Below are 15286 nucleotides of genomic sequence, written 5' to 3' on the forward strand. Positions count from 1 at the left end.
ATGGACATGTTGAGCAAGAGTGAGTACCCAGCGGCGGGGTAGGGCTGGCGGGCCCGGCAGACTCACCAGGTCCGTCAGGGGAAAGCGACGCAAAGCGACGCAGAGCGAGAGAGTGCGAGCGAGAGCGACACCGTCGTTCGTCAAAACAGATCGGGCCGACGGCTCGCCTCGCCTCGCCTCGGCCGCGGCGGCAGAGAGACGATTAGAGTCCCCTGTCTCGCCTGGATCGTAATTTATGGGTTCTGGTTAGCGCTGCGGGGGTGATTAGACACGTACGAGGAAAAAAGAAAAAAAAGGGGGCTAGAGAGCTCCGCGCCGGGCGGGTAGGCAACGCGCAGCGCAGGCGTGTGCGATCAGGTCTGATCGGCTCCGGGGACTCGCCCGACGGGACCAGATTATCCCATCCACGTCACGCGCCACGCCACGCAGCCGCGGGCCGTTCGATTAGTGATGGTTCGAGCTATCGATCGTGTTCCTCAGGTGGTCCTGACCAAAGTCCACTCGCCGGGCGGGGCGGGGCGGGGCGGGCGAGACAGCTCCTGGGGTCCTTTGGCCGTTTGCCTCGATGAACTCTCTCGCTTCACTGCTCTCTCTTACACCTCCCCGTTTTCTCCGTCAGTGGCTTGCTTGCCCCCGGTGATCGGGAAACGGGCAGAACGCGCTCGCCTCCCGCCCGCGCGAGCTAGGCCTGGGCCCTCCGGCCATGACCGACGAGCAAGCACGGCGAGAGGTCGTGCAAGGAAGGTGGCCGATGTATCGCCGTCGCCGTCCCCGCTCACACCACCGACAGCACCCGGGCCTTCGAGGAGGACAGGCTCGGAGGCGAACCGCACCGTGGAGGCGAGCCTGGCGGCGGCGGCGGGGCAGCTGGACTTTCTCCCGTCCATTTCCGCCGTTCGGGCTGGAGCTCGGCTGCCCATTGTCGTATTATTGGTTTAAGCGATTCACCTCCTGGCGCCGTAGAGGAGGCGGGGGGCAAAAGGGGCAGCGGGGTCGAGGGGGCACACCCAGCACGCTACGCCCCGCCTTGTCCGCCCCGCCGGCCCGGCCGCGACCACTACTTCTCCTTTCATTGTGAGCACGAAGGCCTGGATCCCTAGGCTTGCACGTGCGTGAGGCACTGCATCTCCTCGGCGGGTGCGCGGCGCGAGCGGGGCCAGCGCAGCAGGAGGTTTTGCAAGGCGGCGGCTTGCAGCTGGTTGCTCCCGTGCGTCGCCCCGTGTCGCCACGGTGTCCCCTCCTGTCCTCCTGCGGGTCCCGCCCCCCGCCGGGGTTCTGTCCGCCTCTTGGGGGCACGTCGACCTTGGGGAGCGTGGGTGGCTGGCGGAACATATTATAACCGTACGTTTTTGTTTTCTTTCTTTCTTCGCCGTCATTGTTGTGAAAGGGGGCCCCCTGTTGTCTTCGTCCGTCCGCCCACGACTCGTTCTGCGGTGACAATAATTGCACAGTTTTTGAGGTTGCGGCGTGAAGTGTCAAGCCGTCAGTCAGACCAGTGCCAGATGCCGGGGTGCCCCTGGGAGCCCGGCGGGCCGTGTGGTCACCTACGAGTTACCCTCGCACACTTCTACAAAAACTGTGCTCGAAATGTTAGCGCACCGGTTAGGGTGTGTGAAGTTTTGCTGGTCCCCGACAGCACTATTCCAATGTGTCCCCACCGTCGTCCTTTTGGAACCCCTTTCCGCTCGGCGAAGGCGTCGTTGCAGTAAAAGGTGAGATATCTCGCCTCGCCCCGCCACGCTACGCTGCGCCACGCCACGCCACGGCTCAGACACCACCAACCCCTCGCCTCCCCTCGCTGTCGCCAACGGAGAGTGACAGTTGCGCGTCCCGACGGAGGCGACAGTCCAGATTGCTGATGAGTCTGGCGATAAGCTGCGAGGCGAGGGGCGCGAGGGGCGGCAGGTGCAAGCGGGTGGAGGGGGGGGGGGCAATGCAGACAGTTTACCCGACCACGAGGGAAAATGAGGGAGATTCTGCCGACTCATGTCGCTCTTGCGAAACGGCGGCAAAGAAGAGCGCGCCTCTGATGTTCTTCGGCGTCTCTGGTCCGGTCTTTGCCCCCCCCCCTCTCACTCTGGGCCGGACCCTTCCGTTTCCCTTGGGCAGAGGTGTGGGGTGGGGTGCGTCAGTCCCTCCCTAGTGTAGGAGACCGAGAGAGAGACACGGTCTATGAGCTGAACTTCGAGCGTGTGAGTGTGAGAGAGAGAGGGAGCAGAAGGTGGAGAGGGGGTTGCTGTTTTCCTATCACCTTCATGGCCATGAGAAATTATGTCGACGTAGTCCTATCCACGTACACGTAGCTGCGACTTTGAGTCCACGTAAACCAATGTAATTCACGTGGACCCAACGTAGAATCTTCGCAATGCCATAGATTCTACGTAGAATCGACCTGGATTCTTCCCGCATGGGGTGTTCTCTCTCTCATATGCAGCAACAGCCACTTCTTTCAGGCCGCCTCCGCCTCTCTCGCGCCAAGCCTTTACGCCCGGGCCCGGCTCCGGGACAGCGCGGTGCGGGCGGCGCGGACCGGGAAGCAGCGGAGCATGTCGCGCTGCAGGACGGGAGACCTCTCGCCTCGCCGCGCCGCAGTTTGTTTTGGAGCAGACTCGCTCGCTCGCTCGCTCTTCCAAAGGGGGAGGGGGAAAGGAACACAGTACACTGCGGGAAATAATACAGCGGGATACAAAAATATTGGGAAAACTAATGTGAAAGAATGACAAATAAAAAATATGCTGCTCGTGACCATTCGTTTCTTTACTGTTGACGCTTCTTGTTTTCCTGCAAGTCCCTGTAAGTGCTTGTTGCACTGACCCCGGTGCGCACGTGTCTGTTGCAGTGATCCCGCAGACCTGCTGGTACAACTCTGAGCAGTTTGACTGCGGCCTCAGCTTGTCGTGCGTCCTGGAGGGCGGCCGGCCCCTGGACCTGTGCTCGGGGGGCCTCATCTGGTCGTGCTGCGTCGCGCCCAGCAAGGTGGAGACGGCCGACCCCAACGTCGGCGCCCTGGAAAACGCGAGTGAGTATAGAGGTGCCGGATAGGAAGGTTCAGTAGGGCAGCCGGAGGAAGTGACGGGGAGGAAGAGAGGGAGAGTGTGGGTAGAGCTGCTAGAGGTGCTAACGGTGGCGCAGCGCTTCCATCCTGGTCCGGCCCAGCACGTCTGTTGTAGTGGTTGTCCCTGTGTGCTCCTGTAGCCCCCCGTAGTTAGGCCGTGCGGCATTGGCCCCCCGATCCCTCGCCACCCAGCCCGTTGTTCCATACGTGGTAAGCAAATAAATACTGTCACTTCCACTACCGACCCCTGCCCCTTGTGCCCCCTTGCTTCACCACCCCACCCCCCACCTTGACGTGTTCGCTTTGCCGTGGCTTGCCGCAGCCCTGGAGTTTCTCCTCCAGCACCACCCCGGCCTCGGGGGTAGCCTGAGCGGCGGCCTCGGGGGCGGGCCAGTGCTGGACAGCGCGACCAGCGCCTCCCGCCCGCACGCGTACTACAGCAACCACCTGGACCGGCCGGGCGCGCCGGGCTCGCCGCAGTCCGACCGGCCCAAGAGGCCCACCTTCTACTACTACTACCACCACTCGACGCCGGCGCCCCCGCCGCCCCTGCCGCCCCCAGACATCTACTACGTGCGGCCGGGGCCCTTCAGCCGGCCCGGCTACCCGGGCGACCCCGGCCACGGCCCGGGCCCCGGCCCCGGCCACTTCGCCAACGGCCTGGGTCACCCCCTGGGCCAGACGGCCGAGTTCGTGAGCGTGAACGGCCTGACCGTGCTCTCGCCCTTCGCGGACAACGGCAGCAGCAGCAACGGCGGCACCAACCACCTGGACACGGGGCCAGCGCGGCCGCCCGAGTACCTCGGCAACAGACCTCTCCTCGTGTCCGCCTCCAGCCATGGCTACGGCCAGACCGCCTCCTCGCCCTCCGCCCGCGGTACGGAACCGCACCACATCAGCCGACAAACCGCACCGCAAGCGCACCGCAACCGCACAGCATCTTGCACCGCACCGCACCGAGCACTTAGTTTTGTACTCTCACTTCTCAGTTGGACCCTCCTTATTCTCTTTCTTCTGCCCCCGAGGAGTACTCACCCACCCACACAACCTTCTGCTGAGACGGATCTGCTGAGGCCAGGCTGGCGCCGCTCTTCCTTCCCTTCTCTTGCCACAACCTGACGCCGGCGATTGACTATTTACAGGTGCATGCTGCATACTTTCAGACGCCGCATCCGAAACTAACTGGGACTTTTTTTTATTTTATTTTTGGGGGGAGTGGGCGGGGGGAGGGCAGGGGCCAGGTGGCTGCTGCTGTCAACAACCTTATTGCTGGAAAAAATTGTGTATCCTTTTGGCAGTAAAAGCGAAACTATGAAGGAAGACTACTTTATGGGTTGGCCTGCTGTCTCGAGTCTTCGCACCGCCCTCCTGGTGGGCACCTCTTCCTTCCGCTTGGTGTGGCTCGGAGGTGAAACGTGAAACACGTGAAAATGACCTCTTTTTGACGTTCGCCTTATTGCGGCTAGGAAGCCAGATTGGCCCCATTTTGACGTCACAAAAGAGGGTCCTTGACGGGTTTTTTAACGATTGTGTTCGACCTGGGCCAGTGCCAAAGGCTGGCGCGACTATGGCGCCTTGTCCTTTCCTTCTAAAGCTTTACCTGCATGCGGAGGAAGCAGACCGGCCTTACCTACTTGGCATGTCCTTGGCGTGTGCTTGACGCGTCCTTGACGCCGTCCTCGCCAAGTCCCCGCCGAGGCCTTTGGTCTGCCGTGACGCAACATTGACGGGTCACCTTGCCTACAGGTTGCGGCGAGCTCTACATGAGGAGTAACCGGATCGTCGGCGGGCACAGCTCCAATTTCGGGTCTCATCCCTGGCAGGTGAGTGTGGCGGTGCCTCTTGCAGCATAGATCACTTCATGTTGAGCGACCAAAACAATTACAACAATTTACAATACCAGTAACCAGGAGGCAATGATTACCTGCACGGTAAATAAAGTTTTTTGTATTCCACGACCCGGTCTTGGCTATCATTCGGGTCCTTGTAAGATCCAAGACCGCGGTCTTGAAATAAAAGAAACTTCTTTTACCGAGTGGTTTGTTTTTCCATCCCTCGCCGTATGCAACGCTTTTGTTCTCTCCGCAGGCCGCCATCATCAAGTCGGGCTTTCTGTCCAAGAAGCTGTCGTGCGGCGGCGCTCTGCTCAACGACAGATGGGTCGTCACGGCGGCGCACTGCGTTGCTACGTAAGTTCGCCGCGTGTCGCTGTTGTCGCACTCCTGGCTGAGGCCGCTCTGTTCTCAAACGCGCTGCTCGCTGCTGCCCCTACAGGACCACCAACAGCAACCTGCGCGTGCGCCTGGGCGAGTGGGACGTGCGGGACACGGCGGAGCGCCTGCACCACGAGGAGTACGCCGTCGAGCGCAAGGAGGTGCACCCGCAGTACAGCCCGACCGACTTCCGCAACGACCTGGCGCTCGTCAAGCTGGACAAGCCCGTCGCCTTCAAGCAGCACATCCTGCCCGTGTGCCTGCCCGACCCCTCCACCAAGCTGGTGGGCAAGACGGCCACGGTGGCGGGCTGGGGCCGCACCCGCCACGGTGAGTTAAACCATTCGAATGAGCGCGCGCTGGGGAGGCGCCTGCGAGACGTGAGGTAGGCCACCCCGCAGAACACGCGTGCACTGCTGTCTGGATGTTGCCTACCTATCAGGCGCCATGAGAGCTTGCACCGCGTCCTGAGCTTGGCAGTTTCGTAACGGTGAATGACGGACGTACTTTCTGGCTGATTCCTGAGCACGAGAGTGTTTTTGACGTCCAACGCATCCTCCTGGCGAAAAGGCGGGTGGCGGGTTTGGAGTCTCAAAATTTTGAATACCGAAAAAAAAAAAAAAAATCAGACAGATTCGCACCACTGCCCTTCAAATCTGGAGAAGCCCACTGAACTCGCGCGGCTACAACGCCACGGTAGAGGCTGCCTACCGGACCGAGTAAGAGTCGTGACTCTACTTAGTCAGGAAGTAACGTATAAGCTCATAATGCCATAGGCTGCCAGTTGGAATCGTGCCTCTGCCGCTCATAATCCGGCACCCGGGCGTGCTGACCCGTCCGAAACTGTCGACCCGATATTAACTACCGGTCCGAGCCAACTTTGTCTCGGTTCTTTCGCCCCGTAAGGTAGCACCAAGTTCTGAACTCGGCGGCTCTAGTAGTACCGGCCAGCCGAGCGGCGAGCGTGCCAGGAAATGGTCCGCTGGACATCGTCGGCCCAGAGATCGACTACCACGGCCGGCGCAAACTTTTTCCTCGCTCTTTGTCTGCCTGCTACGGCGTGGCGTGGACCGTCACAAACTGTCGGCCCAAAGTTCGACTCCCGGCCGAGGCGGGGCAACTTTTTTTTTGTTACTTCTTGTCTCTCCTACGAAAGGACTGGGTTCCGTCGTCTCGCAGTATAGGTGCAGCTGGTAGCCGAGCGCATTAAGGCGTGGTTTACCTGAAGCCATCGGCCTAGAGATCGACTCCCGGCCGGGGTGAACTAATTGTTTCTGATTTTTTTTTTTTTCACGTCTTGTCTCCCGTAAGGCAGGAGTGACCTCAGAACTCTCAACGGGAAGGGTGAGCAGGCAGTCGAGCCTGCTAAAGCGCCCATCGTTGTTACGACACGGCATCGGCTTGGTCGCTAGTTCAGATCCCGTCCCCGGAAATTTTTTCCACTCGCTGCTGGCCGTCCCTGTTTGTAGCTACAAACTACTTCTCTCTCCTCCGCTCTCTACTACGAAGGAGCGAACGCACAAAAAAGACTCTCGCACGCGTGCAATACGGGAGACCAAGACTCGTAAAGCAGCATCGAGTTCTGAACTCGCTGTCGACATGTCCGGCCGATAGCCGAGTGGTGAGCGCGCAGGTGTGTGGTCCGGACACAATCGACCTGGGGATCGAATCCCCTTGATTATTCAAGTTTTTCTTTTAAGAAAATTGACACTCCTGACACAACGTCGGTGTGAATCCGACTAGGTCTGCAGCAATGTAAGGAGGTCGACTTCACCACCTACTCAGCAGGTCCCGAAAAAAAGTTCACCCCCAACAGGACTCGATCCCCGGGCCGACGGTTTCCGGACCATAACCCAGCGTGCTCGCCACTCGGCTATCGGCCGGACATGTCGACAGCGAGTTCAGAACTCGATGCTGCTTTACGAGTCTTGGTCTCCCGTATTGCACGCGTGCGAGAGTCTTTTTTGTGCGTTCGCTCCTTCGTAGTAGAGAGCGGAGGAGAGAGAAGTAGTTTGTAGCTACAAACAGGGACGGCCAGCAGCGAGTGGAAAAAATTTCCGGGGACGGGATTTGAACTAGCGACCAAGCCGATGCCGTGTCGTAACAACGATGGGCGCTTTAGCAGGCTCGACGGCCTGCTCACCCTTTCCGTTGAGAGTTCTGAGGTCACTCCTGCCTTACGGGAGACAAGACGTGAAAAAACAAAAACAAGTAACAATTAGTTCACCCCGGCCGGGAGTCGATCTCTAGGCCGATGGTTTCAGGTAAACCACGCCTTAATGCGCTCGGCTACCAGCTGCGCCTACACTGCGAGACGACGGAACCCAGTCCTTTCGTAGGAGAGACAAGAAGTAACAAAAAAAAAGTTGCCCCGCCTCGGCCGGGAGTCGAACTTTGGGCCGACAGTTTGTGACGGACACGCCACGCCGTAGCAGGCAGACAAAGAGCGAGGAAAAAGTTTGCGCCGGCCGTGGTAGTCGATCTCTGGGCCGACGATGACCAGCGGACCATTTCCTGGCACGCTCGCCGCTCGGCTATGACCGCTACTGCTGTACCTCTTGAGTGTTTGGCCTCCAGATGGTTCGGACACATTTTGTGTCCACCAACTGGGACGAAAACAAGACTCTGCTCTGCTGAAGTGCGGTGCGGAGTGCGGCCGGGAGTGGCAACGCCTCACTAGCGTCACGCCGCCGAGCTCTTGAGCAGCAGGGCTGCCCGGCTGGCGGGGGAAAGTGCGTGACGCGGCGGCGCGCGACGTGTCGTGGCGCCAGGCAGCAGCCGGCACAGGGAAGGACCAGCCGCACTCCCCGGCGGCGCTGCTGGCGTGGCGACACGAGGGACGTCGTTGATGGCGTGCCGATGGCGCGCGCGATACTTTTAATCGTTCTCTCCCAATCGTCGCCTCTCGCTCGCGGAAAGGGCCGGCGATGATGGGATCGCCTCGCTGCTGAAAAGGTGACGGGCGAGAGCCGGGGGAGCCCTTTCGCAGGGGGCTGTCGCGTCCCGCCATCCGTCGCGTTTCGCCGTGAGGTGCTGATGGTGCTGATGCGACGAGCGCCCCCCAACGAGGTCGCCTCGCCGAGGAAAGCGAACGACGCCGCCGCGCCGGCGTTCATCGGACGTCGTCACAAAGCCCTCGCTCGCCATGATGTCGCTTTACAGCCCGACGACCTTTCACACGAGCGTGCGCTCCCGCCCTTCTCGTGTCCGCAGGTGTGTCCACCGTCCCCACGGTGCTGCAGGAGGTGGACGTGGAGGTGATCGCCAACGACCGCTGCCAGAGGTGGTTCCGGGCCGCCGGCCGGAGGGAGACCATCCACGACGTGTTCCTGTGCGCCGGCTTCAAGGAGGGAGGCCGCGACTCATGTCAGGTGGGTCACCTCTGCGATGCCCTAAACACTGTCGGCCGCCGCTTCGCGCATCGCTCCTACTCGTGTGTCGGTGTCCGTGGTATGCTAACGCGACCCCGAGATGGCCCAGTGACCACATTTGTATACAATGCCCGCGGTACCGGCGGCACCGCCCCAGGAAACTTCCATAGACTGCACCTGGTCTTAATTTGTACCCAGTCAAAGTGCTGTAGTACAATAATGATTGCTTCTACCTGAACCGTAACACGAGTGTGGTTCCAACCAGTTTCTAAGCCTTATTTCCTTCTCTCTTTCCAGGGTGACTCTGGCGGACCGCTGACGATGACAATCGAAGGTAGAAAAGCCCTAGTCGGCCTCGTGTCTTGGGGCATCGGCTGCGGAAGGGAACACCTCCCGGGTGTGTACACCAACATACAGAAGTTCGTCCCCTGGATCAACAAAGTGATGGTTTGAGCTGAGCTCAAACGCAGGTGTGAAGTCTTACCAAAGAGCTTTTATGTTATTCGGGCATCCGTTCGACGCCAAAACCTCCACGATACCCGGCACAGTCATGGAAACCATTGACTAAATGAAGTGTATTTCTATGAGAGAAAAGAAAAACAGGGATCTCTCAGCAGTCAATGAGACGGTTCCATGTGGGACGTAGGAGCACCTCAGGGATGATTCGGCGGTGAATGAGTTTGATTTTGCAATAGCAAATGTTTCAAATCAGGCTCTAACCCATGGATTTACAACGATCAAAGGGCTTAAACACCTAAGCCCAATACAAGTCTAGTGCCTCAGGTAGTCGTCTCCAGTGGCATCAGATGGAGAATGAGCTCCTTGATCTACTTTTGAAGATGCAGAAATATTTTATTTGTTTGATTGGAGAATCATTACAGAATTTAATATTTCATCAAAATGTTACCACTAAGAGTTCTTTACCACATCACACCAAACAGCTCAAGCTGTAAAACATGTTAAATCTACAACAGTGCCAACTGTCATAACATTTCTATACGTTTGTAAATTCTGACTGAGGCGATAGTAATACCTTATTTTTTACTTCTAATTTAATACTTTTCCGGTGTGTCTGAGATTGCGCTTCATCCTGAAGACTGTTACGTTAAGGGAAAGTGTGTCTGTAAATATATTTATATGATGGGCTTGACTGTGACTTAGGAATCAATTGTGGTGATACTGTGTTTCCATATGTGATAATCATATGCTGCAATGGCCTGTTACCTCAGGAATACCTTGTCATAATAAGTCTGTTTAGAAAGATTATCATAACTGCAGTATCATGTGCGCTGACTGAGATTGTACCACATTGGTATCTTTGCGCAAAATGAATGTAAGAAATCTGTTTTAAGAACTAACAGTTGAGAATTATTCACCACTTTGTGCTATTTATTTATTTTTATTGAGATAAGAAACATAGCTTAATGAAGTTTAGAATTCAATACCTAGCGATTAAATATTGCATTTCAGGAAACAAATCAACCAGCCTTGTTCTCCAAAAAAGATGGAAATAGTCAATTTGTGGAGGACTGCCTTTTTTAAAATTTTGTACTTGTAGAAGATGAGTTATCATTTCTTTCTAGAAAGTACATTAGTGTAAATATGGATAAAGCGGACTAATGGTAAAATATAAAAATTTGCAAGCCATAAAATTTTATTGTCCTTGAACCCTTGCTCCCAAAGACAAGGCTCACAACTCTTTATCCAGGTCTGCTCTGGCACATTAAAAATACATTTCTAAAATAAATAACAGGAATAAAAATGCTGAACAATATGGCAGTTGTAACCAAAAAACATGATAAAATTGAGTCAAGCAACAATAAACAAAACAAAATTGAAAAAATATAATCACAGGAGTACACGATTTGCTTTTACTGTAACATCACCTAGATATGATTGTGGCAGTTGAAGTACAGTTGAGAAAATTCTCCTACTTTAATAAGGCCTCTAAGTACAATGCTATATGTGATGTTCAAAAATTAATATCATACTTAAACTGAAAAGAATTTTCTAAAAATTCTACATCAGCAAATTTATTGTATCTAACTTCAGTATTCTCAATTTTAATATCGACTGTTATTGCTAAAGTACAGTACAGGATCAAAAAAATCCAGCTGACTTTTGTGAGGTGAGTTCTAAAGTTCATAGACTTCTAAAATACATACTTCTGATCTCTGGAATATGACTTGTTAAAAGTTAAATGGTTTTACTCCATCTATGTCACTCACCACTGCTTTTTCAGGAAGTTGATCAGGCCATTAGTAGAAGAATCATGAGATGAAATGGGGCTCTTGTCCGCAAGCTCTGGTTCAATAGCCTTGGCAAGCTGCTTACCAAGCTCAACTCTACAAAATGAAAATAAAACCTAGTTGTTAACACACGGAATAAAAAAATTTGATAAGATAGATGATGGCCAAACTTACCCCCACTGATCAAAAGAATTGATGTCCCAAATAACTCCTTGGGTAAAGATTTTGTGCTCATACATAACTGCAAAAAATAAGAGCATATATAGAACAAGAATATTGCAGTTGATAATCCTCCAAAATGTTGAGTCTTACCAATAAGGGCTCCCAATGTGAAAGGTGTTACTTTGTTTACAACAATGGAATTGGTGGGACGATTGCCGGGGAAGACCTTGTGAGGTAAAATATGTTCTAGGTCTGGGCTCTTCATTCCAGAGTCTACAAGCTCTTTCTTTGCTTCCTCTTCAGTCTTGCCCTTCATCAAAGCTTCAGTTTGAGCTAGGAAATTAGCCAGAAGAATCTAAAATTCAAACACACAAATAAACAAATAAAAAAGTGGTCCAAATCGGTTAAAAACTTAATTTTTCACAAATAAATGTCTTACCTTGTGATGAAGACCTCCACGAATTGGGTTGAGAGTATGTGCTGGAGCGATGAAATCAGCAGGTACAACCCTGGTACCTTGATGTAGAAGCTGGTAGAAAGCATGTTGGCCATTGGTACCAGGCTCACCCCAAACAACAGGACCTGTGCTGTAGTTTACAGCGTCTCCACTGCGGGTCACTCTCCTACAAGGGAAACAGTGTTAAAGTAGTGAAATTAAGTTTACATTTCATCATAGATAAATATGATACTTACTTTCCGTTAGATTCCATGTCACCTTGCTGGAAGTATGCAGCAAACCTGTGCAAATACTGGTCGTATGGCAAAAGGGCATGGGTTTCAGCTCCATAGAAATTGTGGTACCAAACTCCTAGCAAAGCAAGGAGAACTGGAGCCTGCAAAATGAAAAAAATTTCACACTTAAACCACAGAGCTAAGCAGAGCTTAAAATATTTTGAAAAATAGGAAATTATATGCACTTGCATTTTTTTCAAGGGGAGCTGTCTGGAAATGATTGTCCATGTAATTTGCACCATCCAACAACTGCTCAAAACGATCATAACCAATGTACAGGGCAATCGAAAGACCAATGGCAGACCAGAGGGAGTAACGTCCTCCAACCCAATCCCAGAAACCAAACATGTTTTTCTCATCAATTCCAAATTCCTTCACTTTCGGACCATTTGTTGACAGGGCAACAAAGTGCTTGGCAACTGCACTGGGCTGTAAACCATTAGAAGGGAGTTAAATATAGGTTATGTGAAAGAAAAACAACACAGCTTCATTATCATGGCAGGGAACTTACATCCTTTGCTGAAGCAAGGAACCATTCCTTAGCAGAAGTGGCATTTGAGATAGTTTCTTGGGTGGTGAAAGTCTTAGAGGCAATAATGAACAGAGACGTTTCTGGGTTCAGCTTCTTCAGTGTCTCAGCCATGTGAGTGCCATCAACGTTGGAAACAAAGTGCACTCGAGGACCGACAGCATACGCCTTCAGTGCCTCAGTGACCATAAGGGGTCCCTAAAATCGAGGTCCAAAATGAAAATTAATTCTAAAAAGGTACATTAAAACATTAATCTCGTATGAAGACAAACTTACAAGATCAGATCCACCAATACCAATATTGATCACATCTTCAATAGGTTTGCCAGTATAACCTTTCCATTCCTTGTTGATCACCTGACCACAAAATTCTTTCATGTGGCTAAGCACAGCATTCACATCAGGTGTCACATCTTTGCCATCAACAAGGATAGGGGTGTTTTTCCTGTTACGAAGCGCAATATGAAGAACGGCACGGCCTTCAGTGAAGTTGATTTTCTCTCCCTTGAACATAGCATCTCGCATGGCCTCGACTTTCCTGTCTTTAGCCTGTGAAGAGATTTGAACAGGTTAGACAGCACCATAAAAGAAGCAAATAAATGATTTTATTCAAAAGTTAAACATACCAATTGAATAAGTTGGCCAAGAATCTCATCATTGATGCGGTTTTTGGAATAGTCCAAGAGGATGGGTCCATCTTTAGGAGTGTCAAGTGTCAGGCTGAATAAACAAATAAAAGCTTATAAAACCACCTTGGAAAAGATAATCATACGGTCATACTGAAATAGTTACATCATCAAAATTAGCACCCATTTCACAAGAACTAAAACTCAAGAATGAATTAATGAAACTGCTTTGAGCAATTGGACACAAGCAGAGAAACAATTTAAATACATAAAATTAATTTGTTTCAGATCAAAACCCATGATGAAAGAATGATGAAATATGCAGTATTTAATTGATTTATGAATTAACAGTTAGTAACTCAATCTATAGAGCCTCAGCAATCTTCTAAATATGTTCTTTCAGATTAAGGATTCAATTAGCATTTCAACAGTCATGTCCAATTTGACTGATAGTAGTCTGATGTCAAAGTGACACCAACTGTCACAGTAGTAACATGGAAGAATGGGATTGTTACTTGACACTGATCTCTGTTTATATGGTAGCATGTGCGTGTTAAAAGGGTGAAAACACACAAAGTACCATTGAGAAAGCAGCAAACTACCGCGTAAACAACCGCAATGTCAGTTCAAGGTTAAGGTTACGTACCTAAACTTCTCAAATCGTTTAGGATCTTCTTTGAAAAGCTGGTAGATGTTAAGCTTCTCGCCGACAGCAGCGTAGGTTTCCTTCAGCTTTTTCCATGACTGTTCATCGGTCAGCTTCATGATGAACGAAAGAGAGTGACTTCTAACTGAAAGGAAGGAGAGCAACCGGAGCACTGCGCTGGACAACCTCCACTTCGTCTGCTACCAGCCGTTCGCCGACAACGACCTCCGACTTTGACTCGCCACGGCGCGGCCAAGTGCTACCAGTCTTTGAACACAAAAATTTGACTTTTCAATGTCAGGTGTTTAGCTGGTGCTCCAATAGACGACAAGTCATAAATATCTTTTCATGATTATTGATGTCCAAGCGTTATGATGGGCCACAAGTGTCACTCGAGTACCTCTTCTTTACCATTTAATCACCGGTAGTTTTCCCTGGCCGGAAGACGGCTCCTGAGCGCGAGACTTGGTTGAGTCCGCGTAACCTTGCGCGTAACGAGCGATCTGCTCGTGAGAGGCCCGGAATGACATGCTTTTTTTGTGTGTGTTGTTCTGCATTCAGACCCGTCACCCATATTTCATATATTTTCAATTGGGTTAGGCCTATTCAGTTATGAAATTAATGTATTCACACGTTGCGAAGATATTTTGATGACTCTATGAAGAACCCCACCGCCCCGACCAGGACCACATCAGAACCCTATACCAATACCTTCCTAAAGGGGCACAAAAATTTCTCCTTAGGTGAGGTGAGGGTGATTGAATGAGTACCTACGTAAATTTGGACGTAAGACATTGCGAGAAAGATTGATGTTATTCTGACATAAAAGAGACGTTATTGATACTTTTTCTGGAACATTTTTGTTCAGTCTCAAAAACCACATCATTATTTTTGGAAAATTTAGACAAAATCATATGCTAAAAATTGCTTCAGATAATGAAGAAAAGTTTGGAAGTAGGGGAGGGGACAGGTGGGCGAGAGGAGAGAGCACACGGCCGAGGGAAGAGAGAGAGGAAGGTGGCGAGGATGCGGGAGAGGAGAGTCCTCACCAATCATTTTGACCTACACCCTGCCCGCGCAGCGCGCGAGCCTCAACAACTCCCTCTGAATTAGAAGGAGACCAACTTTAGACGTTGGCGGCGCAGCGCGATCGCAAGGTCGCCGAGGAGCTGCCCCACCAGGACCCCAGGACCCCAGGACCTCTGGACCCCTCCGCCCGTGCAGCTGCAAACAAGAGATTAACCCCTTACTAGAAGCTGTTACGATTATCTTTAGTGTAGCCAATAGTGTCGCGCATTCTATTATTCAATAAACATTGTTGGTTATTCCCCAACATTGCAGTTAGCAATCCTTCCCCGGGGCGCTGCGGCCCCTCTGCTCTGCAACCCGTTTCCTCCCACCGACGGCGAGACGATCCTCACGGCGAATGGTTATGATACGCTGCGCTTGCAGGACGGCTGGACGCGTCTGCCAGTTTCAATAGAGCGAGCTGGTCGGGGTCGGGCTGGGCTAGGCGCGGCTAGGCGTCGCGCAGAGTTGACCGACAGCCCCGAGGGAGAGCGGCGGTGGACAGTGGACGTGGATGTGTCCGACCTCGCCCAGGGCGTGTCGGCTTCGGGAGGCTAATCATCGTTGGGCTCGTCCAGCACCCATCACCGCACGCAACGCATAGACTTCGTGCCCTGCACCGTGGGACGGGGGGG

At 52.5% G+C, this 15286-nt stretch overlaps 2 protein-coding genes across 6 annotated transcripts in view; one reads left to right on the forward strand and one right to left on the reverse strand.

The window, feature by feature from the left end:
* Positions 1-10487, forward strand: part of LOC113209586 (serine proteinase stubble) — a 21871-nt gene extending 11384 nt beyond the window's left edge. For 2 of the 5 annotated variants that reach the window (XM_052267268.1, XM_026427189.2), the window contains 6 exons: positions 2840-3019; positions 4802-4878; positions 5144-5244; positions 5330-5598; positions 8482-8639; positions 8937-10487. In XM_052267268.1, coding sequence (XP_052123228.1) covers positions 2840-3019; positions 4802-4878; positions 5144-5244; positions 5330-5598; positions 8482-8639; positions 8937-9092 — 941 coding nt within the window. In that variant the 3' untranslated portion in view covers positions 9093-10487. Of the gene's footprint in view, positions 1-6; positions 20-2839; positions 3020-4801; positions 4879-5143; positions 5245-5329; positions 5599-8481; positions 8640-8936 lie in introns of those variants that run through there. The other 3 variants (XM_052267269.1, XM_052267267.1, XM_052267270.1) reach the window with 2 other exon arrangements.
* On the reverse strand, positions 10276-13812 carry LOC113209585 (glucose-6-phosphate isomerase). Its single transcript, XM_026427188.2, has 10 exons — positions 13584-13812; positions 12938-13031; positions 12588-12860; positions 12294-12509; positions 11972-12211; positions 11744-11883; positions 11490-11673; positions 11201-11405; positions 11063-11129; positions 10276-10984 (listed from the first exon to the last, which is right to left on the reverse strand). Exons 1-10 carry the CDS (start codon positions 13700-13702, stop codon positions 10864-10866), a joined length of 1659 nt encoding a protein of 552 aa, XP_026282973.1. The 5' UTR covers positions 13703-13812; the 3' UTR covers positions 10276-10863.
* Between the last annotated feature and the right edge of the window lie 1474 nt (positions 13813-15286).

Source organism: Frankliniella occidentalis, unplaced genomic scaffold, assembly GCF_000697945.3.
Source record: "Frankliniella occidentalis isolate FOCC.00 unplaced genomic scaffold, Focc_3.1 Scaffold49, whole genome shotgun sequence".
Lineage (NCBI taxonomy): Eukaryota > Metazoa > Arthropoda > Insecta > Thysanoptera > Thripidae > Frankliniella > Frankliniella occidentalis.